Source organism: Tauraco erythrolophus, chromosome 6, assembly GCF_009769465.1.
Source record: "Tauraco erythrolophus isolate bTauEry1 chromosome 6, bTauEry1.pri, whole genome shotgun sequence".
Classification (NCBI taxonomy): domain Eukaryota; kingdom Metazoa; phylum Chordata; class Aves; order Musophagiformes; family Musophagidae; genus Tauraco; species Tauraco erythrolophus.
Genome location: NC_141470.1, coordinates 10861403 through 10877790, shown reverse-complemented (window position 1 = coordinate 10877790; position 16388 = coordinate 10861403). Strand labels below are relative to the sequence as shown.

Genomic DNA, 16388 nt, shown 5'->3' with positions numbered 1-16388 from the left:
ACCCTACCTAGCGGCTGAAAGCTCAAGTGCGAGGTCCAGATGCTAAAGTCTGAGTGTGTTAGCATCACTGTTCGGGAACTGATACTAAGTGACAGATAGATTATATTACATAAAGTTCAACTTCTGGCTGCCCACAATGGCTCCTAATTCAAACAAAGGCCTGACAAGCTACCAACAATAAATAAATCAAAGCACAAAGCACATTGCTTTGAAACTTTAGCCTTACAGCCGGGAACATTACAGTAAGCTCATTTGTTAAAAGGACTGCTTGATTTTGACCTAATACTACTTTACCAAAGCGACTGAAAATTATTGATTTCCTGTGTTATGAATTGAGATGAATAAAAAACTCAGATCACAAATAAAAAGCCGTCTTTGTTCTGTATATCACTTCCGCTATGCTGGTCAGTCAGATGCCATTGTTTTTCCTCCTGGTCCCATGGCACATTAAAGTTATCTCACTGGGAAACAAAACAAAATTAAAAGAGAAACAAAAATCTTTTCCAAGATTTTTACTGGCTTTTTTCAGCCTTATATCCAAAACTAGGAATAAACAAGAAAAACAGTAGCAGTTTTAAAGAATGCCCCACGCTAGTTCAATTTTCATTTTTGTTTTAAAACGTTCACAATTTTTTCGGTCCTGATGCCCCTTGGGATAGAGGCCAGAATTAATATTTATATAAAAGTGATTAAAAGACATTTTAATTTAAAAAAGCTGACACGCTTCATGAGCTGCCTTTTCTGTGCAGACTTTGTTCAAACCCTTAATCAATGATATCTACATGTAGCTCTGGACTCATTAAATGTTTCTGCACTGGCTTTGAGCCACAGAACGCTGTAGGTTGTGGGCAACACAGATCAAGGAAGCCAGAGGAGAACAAAAGGATGTTCCCTACCACCATGCAAAAGACACGCTAGAGCAATACCTGTCACATCTCTGTCCTATTCAAGATGGTAGGCAAGAAACACAGTGCAAGCGAAGTGATACTCTGCATGAAAATCTAAATGCACATTCAGAAAGGCAACACAAGTTGCTCACAACTCTCAAAGGGCAGAAGCCCCCCAAATTTTAATCAACATTGGCTTTCTGTGCATTTGAATTCTGGCTGCTTCAACTGGTAACAAATTTTGAGTTCAAGCTAGAGAAGGAATAACAGAAGATACAGTTCCACAATGACTGACATCTGCAATTCATTAAGGAATTACAATACTCAAGAAGTCCATGTTCCAAGAGGTGACAGAAAAACAGAAATGACAAGTAGTATCTAATAACATGTTTCATCCCTCATCCAAGTCACTTAGTGTTTCTTCCTCCACCTCTTAACACCTTCACATGAAAGGTTTCACTGACAGTCTCCATCATCTTTCTCCAACTCTCTAGAGCAACTAGTTTTCGTAAGTGAAAAAACTTTAGCTCAACATGTCCTTTAAACATGAAGAAAAAAGAAATACCTATTAGCAACTTTGTCAATGCCACACCAATTTTAACAGCAAGGAGAAAGAGACAGCTGTTTCAAGGAATAGACAACTCGGAGTGAGGTAACGGTCAACAGAAAGAGGAGATGTTTCTCCCGCTTGTCTCCTCGCTCTTTCCATAACAAACACTCATCTGACATGAAGACTACTCATGATGCTGTCCTGTGTTTGAATGCTCAGAGGCATGGGAGCAGAATCTCACTTCTCATCTGCTCTTTTCCAGATGATCACTCTACCAGACGCGAGCAGCAATAATCTGCAGGAACCATAGTGCTGAGGAGTTCTTATATTAAGAAGACATTAAATTCTAGGCCCCTGTTACCCGACTCTACTTAATGGAGACTTAAAGTGCCAGAGGATATTTGCCTGAATTAGCATCGATTCCCTCTCCCTAGCGCAAGCAACACTGCAGTGAAAAAAGGACCAAAAGATAACGCCTTGCCCTATGCATTTACTTGTCTCCTCTTTCCAAATGAAAGCTAATTGCAGACACAAAATCAGAAGAAATCAGCAATTTAGAGACAGATCACAGAGCTCATTGCATATCTACAAAGATATGATTTGGTTTTAAAGACAGAAGCATCCCTGCACATAAGCTACGAGACAAATGAAGTCGCCTGGGATACGCAACCTAACGGTCCCTTCTGTCCGAACGCTTTGCAACCAGAGTTCAGATGCTTTCCAAAAGAGGAATCAGCTCCTGAAATAGCTTTCTCGTAATGGCTTTGCTGGCATTTCAGAACCATGGTGTGTTGACCTTGAGAAAGTAAAGACTGACAGGCTGCCTGTTTGTTTCGGGATTTGGCGTTTGACAGAATGGCGACTGTGCGCGGTTGTGTGTGCCTTGTCACATCGCTGAGCTTCTCACCTCTGACTCTGGCCATTAACGTGACATAAACAATTAAGAAAAGGAAAGAAAGTTTCATGTTATCCCTCTATTACTTGAAAGCATTTTCCCAGCGTTTCAACATGGAGATTCCGAGTTTTGTTACCAAAATATAAAAAAGGGGCTTTGTTTACAAACATAACCCATTTTCATTACTGCTCCAAACCTTGTTCTGCTTTCAAGGCCTACAAGATGCCAGATCTATTCCCTACACCTTACCTACTGTATCACAAACGTATTCCTAAGTGCATACCAGTGGAAAGTTTGACTTCAACACAGCCAGTATACTGCCCATAATTTTCGTGCATTTTTCCCTTGCAGATGAGATAGCAAACCACTAAGCTTCCAGTTCAGAATTTAAATTAAGGGAAGAATTTTTTCTTTACATGCTTTTTAACTCTGTTTGCTTTAAAAAAGAACATGACTCATAGTGGTTAAATATTTAAATGCTTCACTAATGAGCCGGATCCTAACATGCAAGTAGGAAAAGACATGTCATTATGTCTGAAAAGTTACACTCACATCAAGCAACGTGTTTTTTTTTATATATATAAATATACATACACACTAAGAATCTATAAGGTAAGTTGCTGTCTCAGGACTAGTCTACACACATGTTTAGTACTGGTATTCTGTGCAGAGATATGTGGTGTTAGGGGCTTGGTTGCGTTTTTTTTTTTTTTCTTTTTATCAAAATAGTTGCAGTAATTTGAACCCAAATGTGCCTATTATTGTATTAATAATGATGATGACATAATAGTACAATTATACCCTGTAGGACTAGGCTATACTGACACGTGCAACCATGTGCTCACGATCACTTCAAAGACAGTAAGAGATTGAAGATATTATCACACCCAGCTCCTCATGACTGCACCTCTCATCTTGGAGATTACCACCCACAAAGCTGAACAACAGTAACCCACTGTCAAAGTGCTCTTAGCCCTCTTCGATCTAACCACATTAGTTTTAACCATCTTTGGTGGTAAACAAAGCTTTCTGTGGCACTAAGCACTGCAGCAGACTACGAAAGAAAAATGCAGTACAACCCAGTTCTGGGCAGAGTAAAATCCTGTTGAGGAGCAGCAGTGAAGAGCTAGAGGATGACTGCTTCTTAAGCTTTTCCAGAGAGACATGCTTCTGCAAACCTATCTACACCCTGTCTGTTCTAGCCGAGTTTGAACAAAACAGCTTTTGTTTGTAGAGACAGCCTAGCTGCCAATTCGAGTTCAATAACTGGCTCTGGATTATAGTAGGCATGCCTAGACCTATAGGATAAAATTAATTTCAGTCAAGCTGGTCTCAATCAGCTGTCAGGCTGATATCCTGCTGTCCTGCAGCAAAACAGATGCAAAGTAAACATGAAATGCTACTTAATTCATTATTCAGTCAAATCAATACAAGAGGCACACAGCTAAGTTTGTCAAATAAGGGCCAAAATACCAGTTTTCATATTTAAAAAAAAAGTTCAATGTTCTGAATTAAAAAACGAGACAAGAAATTAAATGTATTTCTTTTTTCAGTGCTATGATTGCTGAGGCCCATCACTGAACCTGAACGTGTGGAGAAAGCCAAAGCTGGGACTTCTGTCAGTTATGTTCTTTCTCTGTTTCAGTGCCTGGCTGCTCAAGAGACTACTCATGCTTCCTTCCGCCCACCTTTCCACCATGTCCTCTGTTTAGGCTGCACGATCTATGAGGGTAGGAACTATCTTTTTAGAGGGTGTGGGCTTCCACTTTACTAGGTGTTGTACTTGATCTCGTAGGCAGGGCCCTTTGAATGAGCTGTAATGTAAACAATAACAATAATAATATCTTTTCTCAGAAGGATAGCACACAAGTCTGCTTGTAAATTGTGTTGCAGATAAAGTTTCCATCACGCTTTTAACTATCAAAAGCTAACAAATCTTACTCTACAGTTCCACAAACACTTTAAAGCCAGCACTGCTGCCAAAAGAAGCAATCTCATCTGGCCAAAAAAAAGGTTAGTTTGAACCCATCTGGGTTCTCCAAGGCAGTTTACAACATAGCTGCACAAATGCTTGTGTTGGCACAAGGAATGGAGCAGCAGGACCATTTCTTCAGGTGGCAGTGCCAGTTTATGCAGGCTGAAACTTATTCGTGAAAGTGCAGCCCAGGTTCTCTGAAGGATTTATCTCGCAAAGACAAATTAGGGTGGAAAAGCTATGGGTCACCCAATTTTACTCGTAAAACCACTAATACTCACCTCCCAAGAATGCTGCAAGGTTAAGTACATTTGTGTTTGTAAGGCATTACTGAAGTAAGATTAGTAAATATTTAATTTTCTCTCCTCCCTTTTCCCCTGCCCTGGCCACTAAGGATAACTCGTTCCAAGTTTCATATATTAAATCAATGACTTGGAGCAGCTCCTAGAAGGTAGCTGTCAAGCGCCCTGCCTGTAGGCCAGATGGAGGTCAGTCATCCTATGCACATATTCTGATTTAAAACTTTCTGCAACATCGCAGCCAAAACAGCATCTAAGCACATTGCCCCCACCCTGCTGCAGGGAATCATGGAATAGTCAGGTTACCTCTACAGCAGAGGTCCTTTCTCACCTTGATCTGGGGAACAGCTGCAGAGGGATAAAGGACAAGTAAATCAACTCCTTTTGCATACATGCCACGTGTAAACACATCCTGTTGAGCTGACAGAAACAACAACAAAAAGGAGTGTTTCTGAAAGGTACCTTAATCAGGATGTTAACAGCATGCTGGAGGGAAAAAAAAAATCAGCTTCAGTGTCATTAGCATAAGCGAAACCATCAAAGTAAGGCAGTACATAACTCACTTTCAGTCTGGGTGTGAAACCAGGTGTTTTGGTTATTCTGTTAATTCTTCAAAGTCCTGCTGTTTCTAAGAGCTTATAACAATTCTTTACTCCCCACCATCTTAAATATGCTAATAAAAATATGCTAATGTTCGATGGCTTAGATGGAAATGCCTGATGTAAACAATACACTAAGTTACAGGTCTCTGAAATCAATGAACAATTGGCATAGCTGAGCAGCACGGAAGTTTTAGGGCATCTGTCTCAATGTTTGGTCCCTAGATGCAACTCAAACCTACAGAACTTTGTTGCACAGCCTCTGATGCTGTCACTACCAGGGCACATGGGCACCCATCCTTGTTTGCAGCCAAGGCACAGGACATGCCAGGAACGTAGAAGAGAAAACGCAGTATCTGGAAGCTCTATAGGACATCAAGACTCCTCCAGCAGCTCAGTACAAACACCAAGTTCTAAGCTTTACAACAAAATTAATTCATTTTATAAGCTGAGATAAAGTGTAAATGCCCACGTTATGTATTACTAGCCACTGAATCAGCAGCTCTAAAACTCTTGCACAAAACCTTTCTGATTACTGAGATAAAGTAGGACTGGGCCTCATATTACAACAGAAACAATCCTAGAAACTCTTTGTGCAAGACCAGTCTAACAGAACTGACGCTTCAGTCTCGCTGATATTTTTCATACTACCAAAATAAAAGTAAATTAGATTAAAACAATTTTAAAACATTAAACGTGAGATAAACATAGCTTGTAGTTACATAAATCAAACTCTCGTGCTTCCTACATTATCCCTAAGTACAAGCAGACACTGTTCAGAAACCTTTCCTATAATGCCCCGGTCCTGTTAATATTTATGCACGCAGGAAGCTCTGCTGAAGTCACGATGACTACTCACAAGCACAAAGTTAAACATACTGCATAATTGCAAGTCTCGTGCCATAAAAACTTCACTTATAAATGTAGAACCTAATTTGGTCGCCTATACCCATATACATAAAAAGCCCCAGCATATAGAGTCTTGACTTTTTTTTTCCGCTTTCCTAAAACCATGGAATAAACTCTCAGTAGGGTGGAGTTGCCAGAGGCTCTACTCAATACAAATGAAATCCAGCTAGAAGTAATTTTTAATCATTGCTAAAAATACAAATATGTTCTATAAATAGAAATATACGTATGTGAAGAAGCATACATACAAATATATATGAAGAAATAATAGGGTGATCTCTAAACCTTCTTGTTCCTTCTCTGTGCACAAAGTCAGGTAATTGTCACTTTTTTTATGGCATGGCAAATTTCTAACAGGATGTTAGCATTTGACACTGTCCAGCATGACATCCTTGTCTCTAAACTGGAGAGACATGGATTTGGTGGACGGATCGCTCAATGCATAAGGAATTGGCTGGATGGTTGCACTCAAAAAGTTGCAGCCAATGGCTCGATGTCCAAGTGGAGACCAGTGACGAGTGGTGATCCTCAGGGGTCAATACTGGGACTGACGCTGTTTAACATCTATGTTGGTGACATGGACAGTGGGATCGAGTGCACCCTCAGCAAGTTTGCTGACAACACCAAGCTGTGTGGTGTGGTCGACACACTGAAGGGAAGGGATGCCGTCCAGAGGAACCTTGATAGGCTGGAGAGGTGGGCCTGTGAGAAACTAATGCAGTTCAACAAGGCCAAGTGCAAGGTCCTGCACGTGGGTCGGGGCAATCCCAAGCACAAGTATAGGCTGAGTGGAAAATGGATTGAGAGCAGCCCGGGAGGAGAAGAACTTGGGGGTGATGGTGGATGAGAAGCTCAACATGAGCCGGCAATGTGCACTGGCAGCCCAGAAAGCCAACCGTATTCTGGGCTGCATCCAAAGAAGTGTGGCCAGCAGGTCGAGGGAGGTGATTCTGCCCCTCTACTCTGCTCTCCTGAGACCCCACCTGCAGCCCTGTGTTCAGCTCTGAGGACCCCAACATAAGAAGGAAATAGAACTGTTGGAGCTGGTCTAGAGGAGGGCCACAAAGATGATCAGAGGGCTGGAGCACCTATCCTATGAAGACAGGCTGAGAGAGTTGGGGTTGTTCAGCCTGGAGGAGAGAAGGGTCCAGCGAGACCTTAGAGAAGCCTTCCAGTACCTAAACAAGGCCTACAGGAAAGCTGGAGAGGGACGTTTTCCAAGGGCATGTAGTGATAGGACAAGGGGCAACGGCTTTAAACTGAAAGAGGGCAGATTTAGATTAGATCTAAGGAAGAAATTCTTCACTTTGAGGGTGGTGAGGCACTGGAACAGGTTGCCCAGAGAAGCTGCAGATGCTCTGTCCCTGGAAGCGTTCAAGGCCAGATTGGATGAGGCTTTGAGCAACCTGATCTAGTGGAAGGTGTTCCCATGGCACGGAGGTTGGAACTAGACGATCTTTAGGGTCTCTTCCAATCCAAACCATTCTATGATTCTATGAAATGCAGAAGTCACTAAATGAAACAATGACGTTTTTATAAAACAAACTCACAGAAGCTTACTTTCGAAACTGCCAAGAAAAAGAAAGGCACCAAGAAGTCCAGTTGCTTTTGGTTTTTAGCCGGTTAATTGAACCTGCTTAATCCAACATCACAAAATAAAATTCTTAATGCATTCAATTTAAGTTATCTTCTCTCTACTAACTCCTGGAACCCCCCTTTCTTCTAAGACGTTGGCACTCACTGCTCTTCTGCACTACAATTACACCACACCTGCAGAGTTTATTCCAGTTTTGCCTACGAAGGGCCACTTAAAGCCATTCAAGAGCCACCAGCTAGTGACAGCTGGCAAACTCAAACCTGTCTCAGTAGTCTATCATATGTAATCAATTGCAAATAGAACTTCAACAGACTCATCCCATTATTTCCTAGCTAATTCCCCCTGGGAAAACAAGCCAGCAAGCTTCCACTTTGAATCATGAAGCTAGTTTTGCCCTTGTCCCTCCCTCCCAGCTTCTCTCTTTCCTCTCTCTTTGCACCAGTTCACTGCACTGTTTCAGCTTTTCAGCTTGATATCCGTTATGTTATGTCAGCTGTTACATTACGCTTAAAACAATAGACTCCAGCTGGCTGAGGTCAGATGTGAAAACAAGGACCTAACAAAGCCATAGACCCTCCAGTTATACTGAAATTGAGATACACACTGAATGTAGCACTTAATGACAAACTACTTTCCAGACATTTGGGCAAAGCATAAAGGAAACACCTGTCACTGCAAACATTACACACTAATCCAGATAAATCCTAAATTTAAAAATCTTTCTTTTCACTACTTGGCTCTACTATGCACTAGTATTTCACAGTTTTAATTTTTTTGCCAAGATGGAATTTGTATTACTCTGTTTGTTTACTAAAATACTAAATAGTGAAACATGTGTAAAATTTCAAAGAGAATATGTTTATTGTGCTTCTTTTAGAGTTACCAGACAAACACTCTGAGCTTGCAATGGATTTACACCCCAGGAAAGTTTAGTAAAGCTTTAACCCTTAAGTAAAAAGCTCAACAAAAGCGAACAAAAGATATAACAGTGAACGAAACATACTATTTTCAGTGATAGTATTTTCCTGGAGACATCTTTGAACAGAACTTACAGGAGTGCAGCTATACTAAAAAATAAAGACACAAAACACCAGTATACTATGTGACTCCTGAGAGTGAACACAAGCTCTTGAGAACAGGTGACCTAACATCAACTCTGGAGCACCTATCTCCCTATTTTTCAAAACGCTGCATACAATACAAAAGGTATATTTTCTGAAAACTGTCACGCCACTGTAGTTCATACATGAAAAGCTGGGAAGCTCGCTCAGCGCAACAGGACAACGTGGCACCGTGCTCATTTCAGTCTTTGGCCCACACCCCCACTCTGCTTGCGAGGGAGATCACCATGTCAGATCATGTAGGCCACCAAGCAGCCAGCAGACAACACCAATCTATCACCAGTGGGTTGTGCTGGCCTGCAATCTGTCACCAGCTCCACCGAGAGCTTGAGGTAAGTCGCTTTTCCCAGAGCCTGTCTTAGTCTTCAGAGTCTGAGCCCAAATAAACACTTGGTGCTTCATAGCCATGTTATCCCAATATACTGTGGAGATAAATGTTGAATTCCGATTCCTTTACTCACTGTGACTTAGTTGCAGACTTTAAGTGACAGCATTCAGGTATGCCACCACAGAACTCCAAGTACAGAAATCCGGGAAGAGGGATTTATTTTATTTGTTTTGGTCATAATTCTTAGAAAAGGCAGAAACAGAAGTTACCAATTTTCTGCATCCCAACTTGTCTTTATCAAAAACACACTCCAGCTGTAGCAGACTAAAATTAGAATTCAAACCCAGAACATTTTGAACCTGCTAGAAGAAATGTATGCAATACATGTAAAAAGAGCTTTCTTTCCTATAAAAACCACTGCTTATTCTTATCACATACATCTAAAAGTCATTTTTGGTGGTAACTTCAGAGAAGTTCAGCCAAATAAACTTTTTATTTTTTCCCCACTGAAAAGGAAACATCTAAGACAATAGCAAGAGCATACCTGGGAGGACATAACATACCAGAAATCTTTACAGTGTGTTAACAAGTTTAATATGTCTTTTCCTTTCTCCTCCATGCAAATACTTGTCCAGTTCATTTTACTGAAAGCTTTAACTGTTCTCACTTTTTTCTAAAAGCCATCCACATGACGAGAAAGCAGGTAGACCAAACAGCATGAATTTTGTGGCTACAACCACAAAGTGGCCAGAGTTGTCTCTGGCAGCAACGTTTACACTGCCCTTTTCTTCCACCTCTCTCTCCCAGAATTATTTGTGTTGATTACTCCTATAAAATTCCCCAAGCCTATGTGAAAAAACACCTCTTTATTAATAGTTCACTTCTTCCAAGAGATATTTTTAACTCGTTCAGGACATCATCCAAGCTCTGAACACAGCCACCAGGACGGGACACAGAGTGGTCCAATGCTGCCCTCTGCAGATTTTAGCTCCCTCTACAAACGTTCCATTTTTAGCAGTCGTAAAAACAAAAAGCAGCTCATTTTTCCTTTACTGGTCTTAGCATACTTTCCTTCCATGTCACCTCGTAGGTCCTTCCTGACATTCCTCTTCAGCTCAGACTTCATCTAGACCAAACAATAACGAGGGGCTTGTTGGTGTGGTTTTTTTTTTAAAGCTCATCTCATTAAATTGGTTCAGCTGTCCCTAACAGCCAATCTTACTTCCACTTTAGAAGCATCTGATTTGGCTCCCTCAGACCTGTTCAGAATGGACATAAAGCAGAATTTAAGCTGGACTGAAAGCACATTCACGCAACCTTCTGAACCAAATTAATTAAATCCTTTTAACATCACATTTACATTAAACACATAATTCTCCTCTACAGGCTAGGGGAGTTGACAAGGGATTGCTTTGCAAACAGCTGGAACAAGTTAAGATGTTACTACCAGCAGCATTTCAAACCCACACCACTGATTTTGCAATGCAGCAGATTAGAAGCTCTCCCGTTATCTGCCAGCGCGGCTCAGCTGCAAACACCAGAACCACGGACTGAAGCACAGTGAGAAACACCTGGGTTCAGAGTCAGAGGAAGCTCCTTGTTCCAGCTACTAACTATACTGACACCTAATTAAAAGAGAGGATGGGAATTTTCATTTCTATAAACGTTTCCTGAGCCTTTGAATCACTCACATTTGGCCATTTTACTACTAACTAAAATGTCAAGAAACTGACTGTAAATAAAAGCTGGGATTCTCAACTTCACCTATCAACAGAGTGACAGAAAGGAAATGCTGCAGTGAGTGACTCCCTGGACAGGTCTATCCGCAGGTCCAGCAAAAGAAAAGGATTAAAGGGCAGGAGTCCACCATGCATATGTCTTCTATACCAGCTGACCTCACTCTGGGTCAGACCAGGGGACATTGCTGAGGCTGCAAAGAAATTTTTCAATTTCTCAGCTACAGTTGTTCTTTAGAGAGAGCCTGTAGACTAGATCAGTCTGTAGAGCTGTCACCAGGCATCCTTTACAGGCATTAATCCCGTTTAATTTTTCAAAGGCATGAAAATGCACCAATGTCCAGATTGTAAATGTCTGTCTTGGCCTTGTCAACCAAGGAAGATAACAGAAAAAAAAATACTGGAACCACTTCAAACTATTCAAACCATTTGCTCTCTGTGAAGACCATCTTCAGAATAAAACCTGTAGGTGTTTTTCTCTTTCTTTCTCACAAGATCCACAAAACACTCCACAAAATGAAACTCAATGCTTATACTCAAAACAAAAGATTATATTAAAAAGATATAAAATCTAGATTTCTTGTAGGCCTAGACACTGTGCCACCTTCTCTTAATTGTAGGAATAATTTCAATGCCAGTAACATAAATGTTAACCAGCCCAAACTATTATCTTTTATCTTAGCTGATAGTCTTTTTAGCATTTAAAAATTGTTTAATCTCTTCAGTAAGAGATAGGCTGAAGTAGAAAAGGAACTCGGAAAGCTGGAGAGAACCTATATGTTCATCATAAAAACATACCCTTTTTTTTTTTTTTGGTTGGAATCAATATTGAAATGAGATTCCTACAAGAAAATAGCTTTTTCAGGCACACTGAATATCCCTTGGTTCAGCAGAATATTTAATCCCCTTGGATCAGGCACTTGGATTTTCTTAGATCATGCTGAGATAACAGCATTCTGCTGTGTTCTGGCACCATAAAATCCTTGCTTATGAAAATAAAAGAAAAATATAGCCTCTCTGGGAACATACATCTCTGAATTACTTTTTTCCATAGTTTAAATATTGTAGTCTCAAAATCAATTTTTACACAGATATACCACATTCTCTTTATGAGTCATGGCAAAAGCTCTCCCGCACCACTATTTTAAATGGGCCAACTGTACATATACCCTTCAAAATGATGATCCGTTCACAGTCTTGGCTCAGACTCCAGCTCATGCTGGGCAAGTGCCAACGAGCAACTGGAGTCAAACCCCTCCAACAGCACCATCTAGTGAAAAAAAGCTAAAATAAACACATGCAAATTTAAACAGTTTTCACTGCATTCTGGAAACTAACAAAAGGCCAATTCTCTCCTAATCTCCCATTACAACTGCATTTAGGTATAGCTTTCATCAAAGCTCTTTGCCTTGTGAAGTGTGGTGACAAGTAGAGAAAGATTCAACAGCTAATTGTAAGCTTTTTGTCTAAAACTGGAACACCACTTGGAACACATACACTTTCCCTTGTTTATTTTCCCAATGTTAAGCTAGCGTCCCTTCTAGCTGAAATAGTCTATTCTATTCTAAAAATAATACACCAGGCATGAAGATACCTTAAATAGATAGTGTGATTTATACTAAATTTAATATACTATATTCTTATTCTTACAGTATTCACATTAGGCATAAAATCTTAACATATTGACTAAATAAATTGAAAAGATTTATTACAATTGATGGGGTTTTAAGTGAACTTCTTCATATTAATAATGTAACAATGATATTGCTGGTGCATAGCTACAAGAACTATTTTGAACAAACATTTAAATTGCTAGTTCGCATTTCCTCAGTACAGTTACAGTGTTTTTGTAAGTAAAATAATAATCATTTATTTACGAATGTAGACATCAATGATTTAGCAGGGCGTACTTCAGCACTGAGGTACAACTAATTTATAATTTTTTTGTACATTTAAAACCATGCCTCTCCAACTTCAACACTAAGGCTCTTGAACAAAATCTAAGCTGGCAGGACAGTAATGCTCTTCAAATGTTTCTTGATACATCTCTTGCACACTAGTGTGCTATAAACAAAAGATAACTTAAGGTTTTGCTACTGAAGTGAAAATGTGTAAGACAGAGCAAGTCGTCTTAACTCTAAAGTCAATGAAAATACACGAGTTTTCCACTTGCGAAAGAAAGTTGGATCTAACATCAACTAAAAGGACAGACTTCCACTTATTTCCACTTACTTCCTCCCTGCCCCCCACCATGGCCAGGTGTTTGGTCTTCAGTATGGCTCAAAAATGCATTAAGGGAATATGAACTTAAGTAGAGAGAATCAAGCTTAATTAGAACAGCCTTGTGTGTATAGATGCCCTCAGTATAGGCTATATAGGGTAAGACTTGGGTTTTGTACTACCATGACACTTGGTGTTTCTGTGGCTTGATAGATTCATCAGGAAAAAGCAGAAAAGCCTCTTGTCAATTAAACCATAAGGAACATTCTGCTTGATATGGTATTAGCTCAGGATATCACAATTTGCACATTAAGAACAAACATGCATCAATGATATTAACGTCCACATACATACCATCCAAAATAACGTCCCTGTAGCGAGAGCTGCATACTGTTCAATTGTAGAAAGCACACTGAAGATAAGGCATATCAGGACAATAAGGAAGCTGTAAATAAAAAAAAAAAAAAAAAAAAGTAATGAAGTCTAGTAAGAACCTAGAGGGAGGACAGATAATTCTGCCATTACAAATTATCTGTACACACAGAAATGTCATTGGTATCGGACTATCTTAAAACACAGCTGGTAACTTTTGAGTGATCCAGCTTCATGTTGGATAGTTTATTTCTCTTCTGACACTGAGTTTTTGGGTTGGACATCATGAAATGAAACCTTACAATAACATTAGCTTCAGCCTACCTCTAAGACTTGCTGTTTCCTAGCCCCTCAAGAAAAGAGCACTCCTTGTTCTTTCCAATTGTAAGGGCTACTACAGCTGAATCACCACCACCCCCACACCCGACGTTTCAAATATTTGCCTTTTTCTCTTCCAAATTCTAATAAACTGCAAAGAGAAATCCCAACTAAGCCAGAGCTTAATAGGCTCTTCCCACACTGTCTTTTAAAACCAATCCCCAAAAGACCCCAGATAAATAAAACCTGACATTTGGCATCTGAAACACAACCTAGGATTGATTCCATTTTTAAAAAAACACAAAATTTCAAAGCAACTATCAGAGAGAGAGTGGGCACATAAGGATTTGTTCCCCGGGCCTCTCTGCCTGAGTGAGTCCTTAGGGAGGAGGGTCTTGTTTCCCAAGGCAAGATGTGGCACAGCCAGGGAGTTGCAGCCAACTCAGCTCAACTGCCTGTAGCCCCCAAGAAGCTCCTTGCCCCAGGTGGGCAGCATGGCTGCCCAGCCCTGCAGCCTCTGCCTTCAAACCCCTTCCCTGAGCAGCTTCAGCAGCGCCCACCACCCCGTGGGACTGCTGCGTGCCTGAAAGGAACACAACGTGCCTGAAAGGGCAGCAAAACATTTAAGACCCAAACTGGAAGCTATCCACTACACACTAGGCACAGGCAGCTTCCAGTTCCCAAACAACTGAGACTTTCTTTTTAAAACACGACATGAGCAATGAAGAAGACTTAAAACATTCACTTATTAAACACAGAGCTAGTTATTAGGGATATTTTCCACAATTCTGTTGAGGCAAGCAACACCAATCCTTTGCACTTGACAGAAACTTGCTGCAAAATCCAGCAGCTAAATCACGGCCCCCACCTCATTACGGATCTCTAAAACGGTTTATCTTTTTTTACTCAGAAAGCAACAATAAAAAAAATAATTGACATAATGAATAAAACTGAAGAAAAATATTAAAACAGGACAACAGTGGCTGCAAATTGGCATGGCATGGCTGAAGTCACCCAGAGCCTCGATATTTTTCACATGAGAACTTCACTGGGTGAGTCTTTTGAAAGGCCAAGCCCTCAAGAAAACAAAAATGCATCAGGGTTGACATTATAAGCTAGATTGCCCAATGATGGCTTCAAAACAGTGCATGTAAGTCCAAAGCACACATAAACCAATGATATTGTAAACACATTACAAAATCGCGGAGAGGAAGTTTGTAGTAATAGATACAAAAAGTCAAATTAGTAAGTAGTAACGGATTGAAGTTAACAGGATAGAGATTATCACATATCGACACAAACGTATGAGAATATACTTTTACCTAGGCAAAGCATAAATACGTGGGTGTTTCTTATTTATCCCTAAATTCTTCTCATTTTACTTTGCATCTCTAACTTTGGCCATTCTTAAATAGAAGGTGTGCAGACAAGGCAGGGGAACACAAAGATGAGCCAGTCATTTGAAACGTAACATAAAAGTTCCCTCAGGGCCCAGCCCTTCCGTCTGCAGTATTCCCACTATGGCTTAAGATGGATACACGTGATGACACAATCACAATCTAAAGCACAAGTACAGGCTGGGCGGAGAATGAATTGAGAGCAGCCCGGAGGAAAAGGACTTGGGAGTGATGGTGGATGAGAAGCTCAACATGAGCCGGCAATGTGCGCTGGCAGCCCAGAAAGCCAACTGGTTCCTGGGCTGCATCAAAAGAAGCGTGGCCAGCAGGTCGAGGGAAGTGATTCTGCCCCTCTACTCTGCTCTCATGAGACCCCACCTGGAATAAATACTGTGTTCAGCTCTGGAGTCCCCAACACAAGAAGGACATGGAGCTGCTGGAGAGAGTCCAGAGGAGGGCCACGAAGATAACCTCAGGGCTGGAGCACCTCTGCTATGAAGACAGGCTGAGAGAGTTGAGGCTGTTCAGCCTGGAGAAGAGAAGGCTCCAGTGTGATCTTATTGCAGCCTTCCAGTACCTAAAGGGGGCCTACAGGAAAGCTGGAGAGGGACTTTTTCCAAGGGCGTGTAGTGATAGGACAAGGGGCAATGGATTTAAACTGAAAGAGGGCAGATTTAGATTAGATATAAGGAAGAAATCTTTTACATTGAGGGTGGTGAGGCACTGGAACAGGTTGCCCAGAGAATTTGTGGATGTCCCATCCCTGGAAGTGTTCAAGGCCAGGCTGGATGAGGCTTTGAGCAACCTGGTGTAGTAGAGGGTGTCCCTGCTCATGGCAGAGGGGTTAGAACTAGATGATCTTTGAGGTCCCTTCCAACCCTAACCATTCTAGGATTCTACGATTCAGTTACATGGAGGTACCTAAGGGTCTCTGGATAGAGTTCAACATACGTAGAAGTGGTGGCTCAAACCGAGTTGCATGGGATGGTGTAAGCTGTCTCAATACACCTTGAGCAGTACTAATTAATACTTACTTTATCCCTTAATAGTAGCAGACTTGTTAAAAGCTTAACCCGGCCGACACAGGGAACCACAGGAGGGCACCAAAGGAAAGACTATCCTGTGCCTGCAACCAGCTAAAGAGAACCTCGCAAGGCTTCAAGGTTGAAGTTGGTGTGCCTCAGT

The 16388-nt window shown here is 41.0% G+C and overlaps 1 protein-coding gene across 3 annotated transcripts in view; it reads right to left on the bottom strand.

Annotated features, from left to right (window-relative positions):
- The window catches only part of KCNQ1 (potassium voltage-gated channel subfamily Q member 1), a 378889-nt gene that overhangs the window by 306847 nt on the left and 55654 nt on the right, over positions 1 to 16388 (bottom strand). For all 3 annotated transcript variants that reach the window (XM_086613033.1, XM_086613032.1, XM_086613031.1), the window contains exon 2: positions 13471 to 13561. In XM_086613033.1, coding sequence (XP_086469159.1) covers positions 13471 to 13561 — 91 coding nt within the window. The remainder of the gene's footprint in view (positions 1 to 13470; positions 13562 to 16388) is intronic.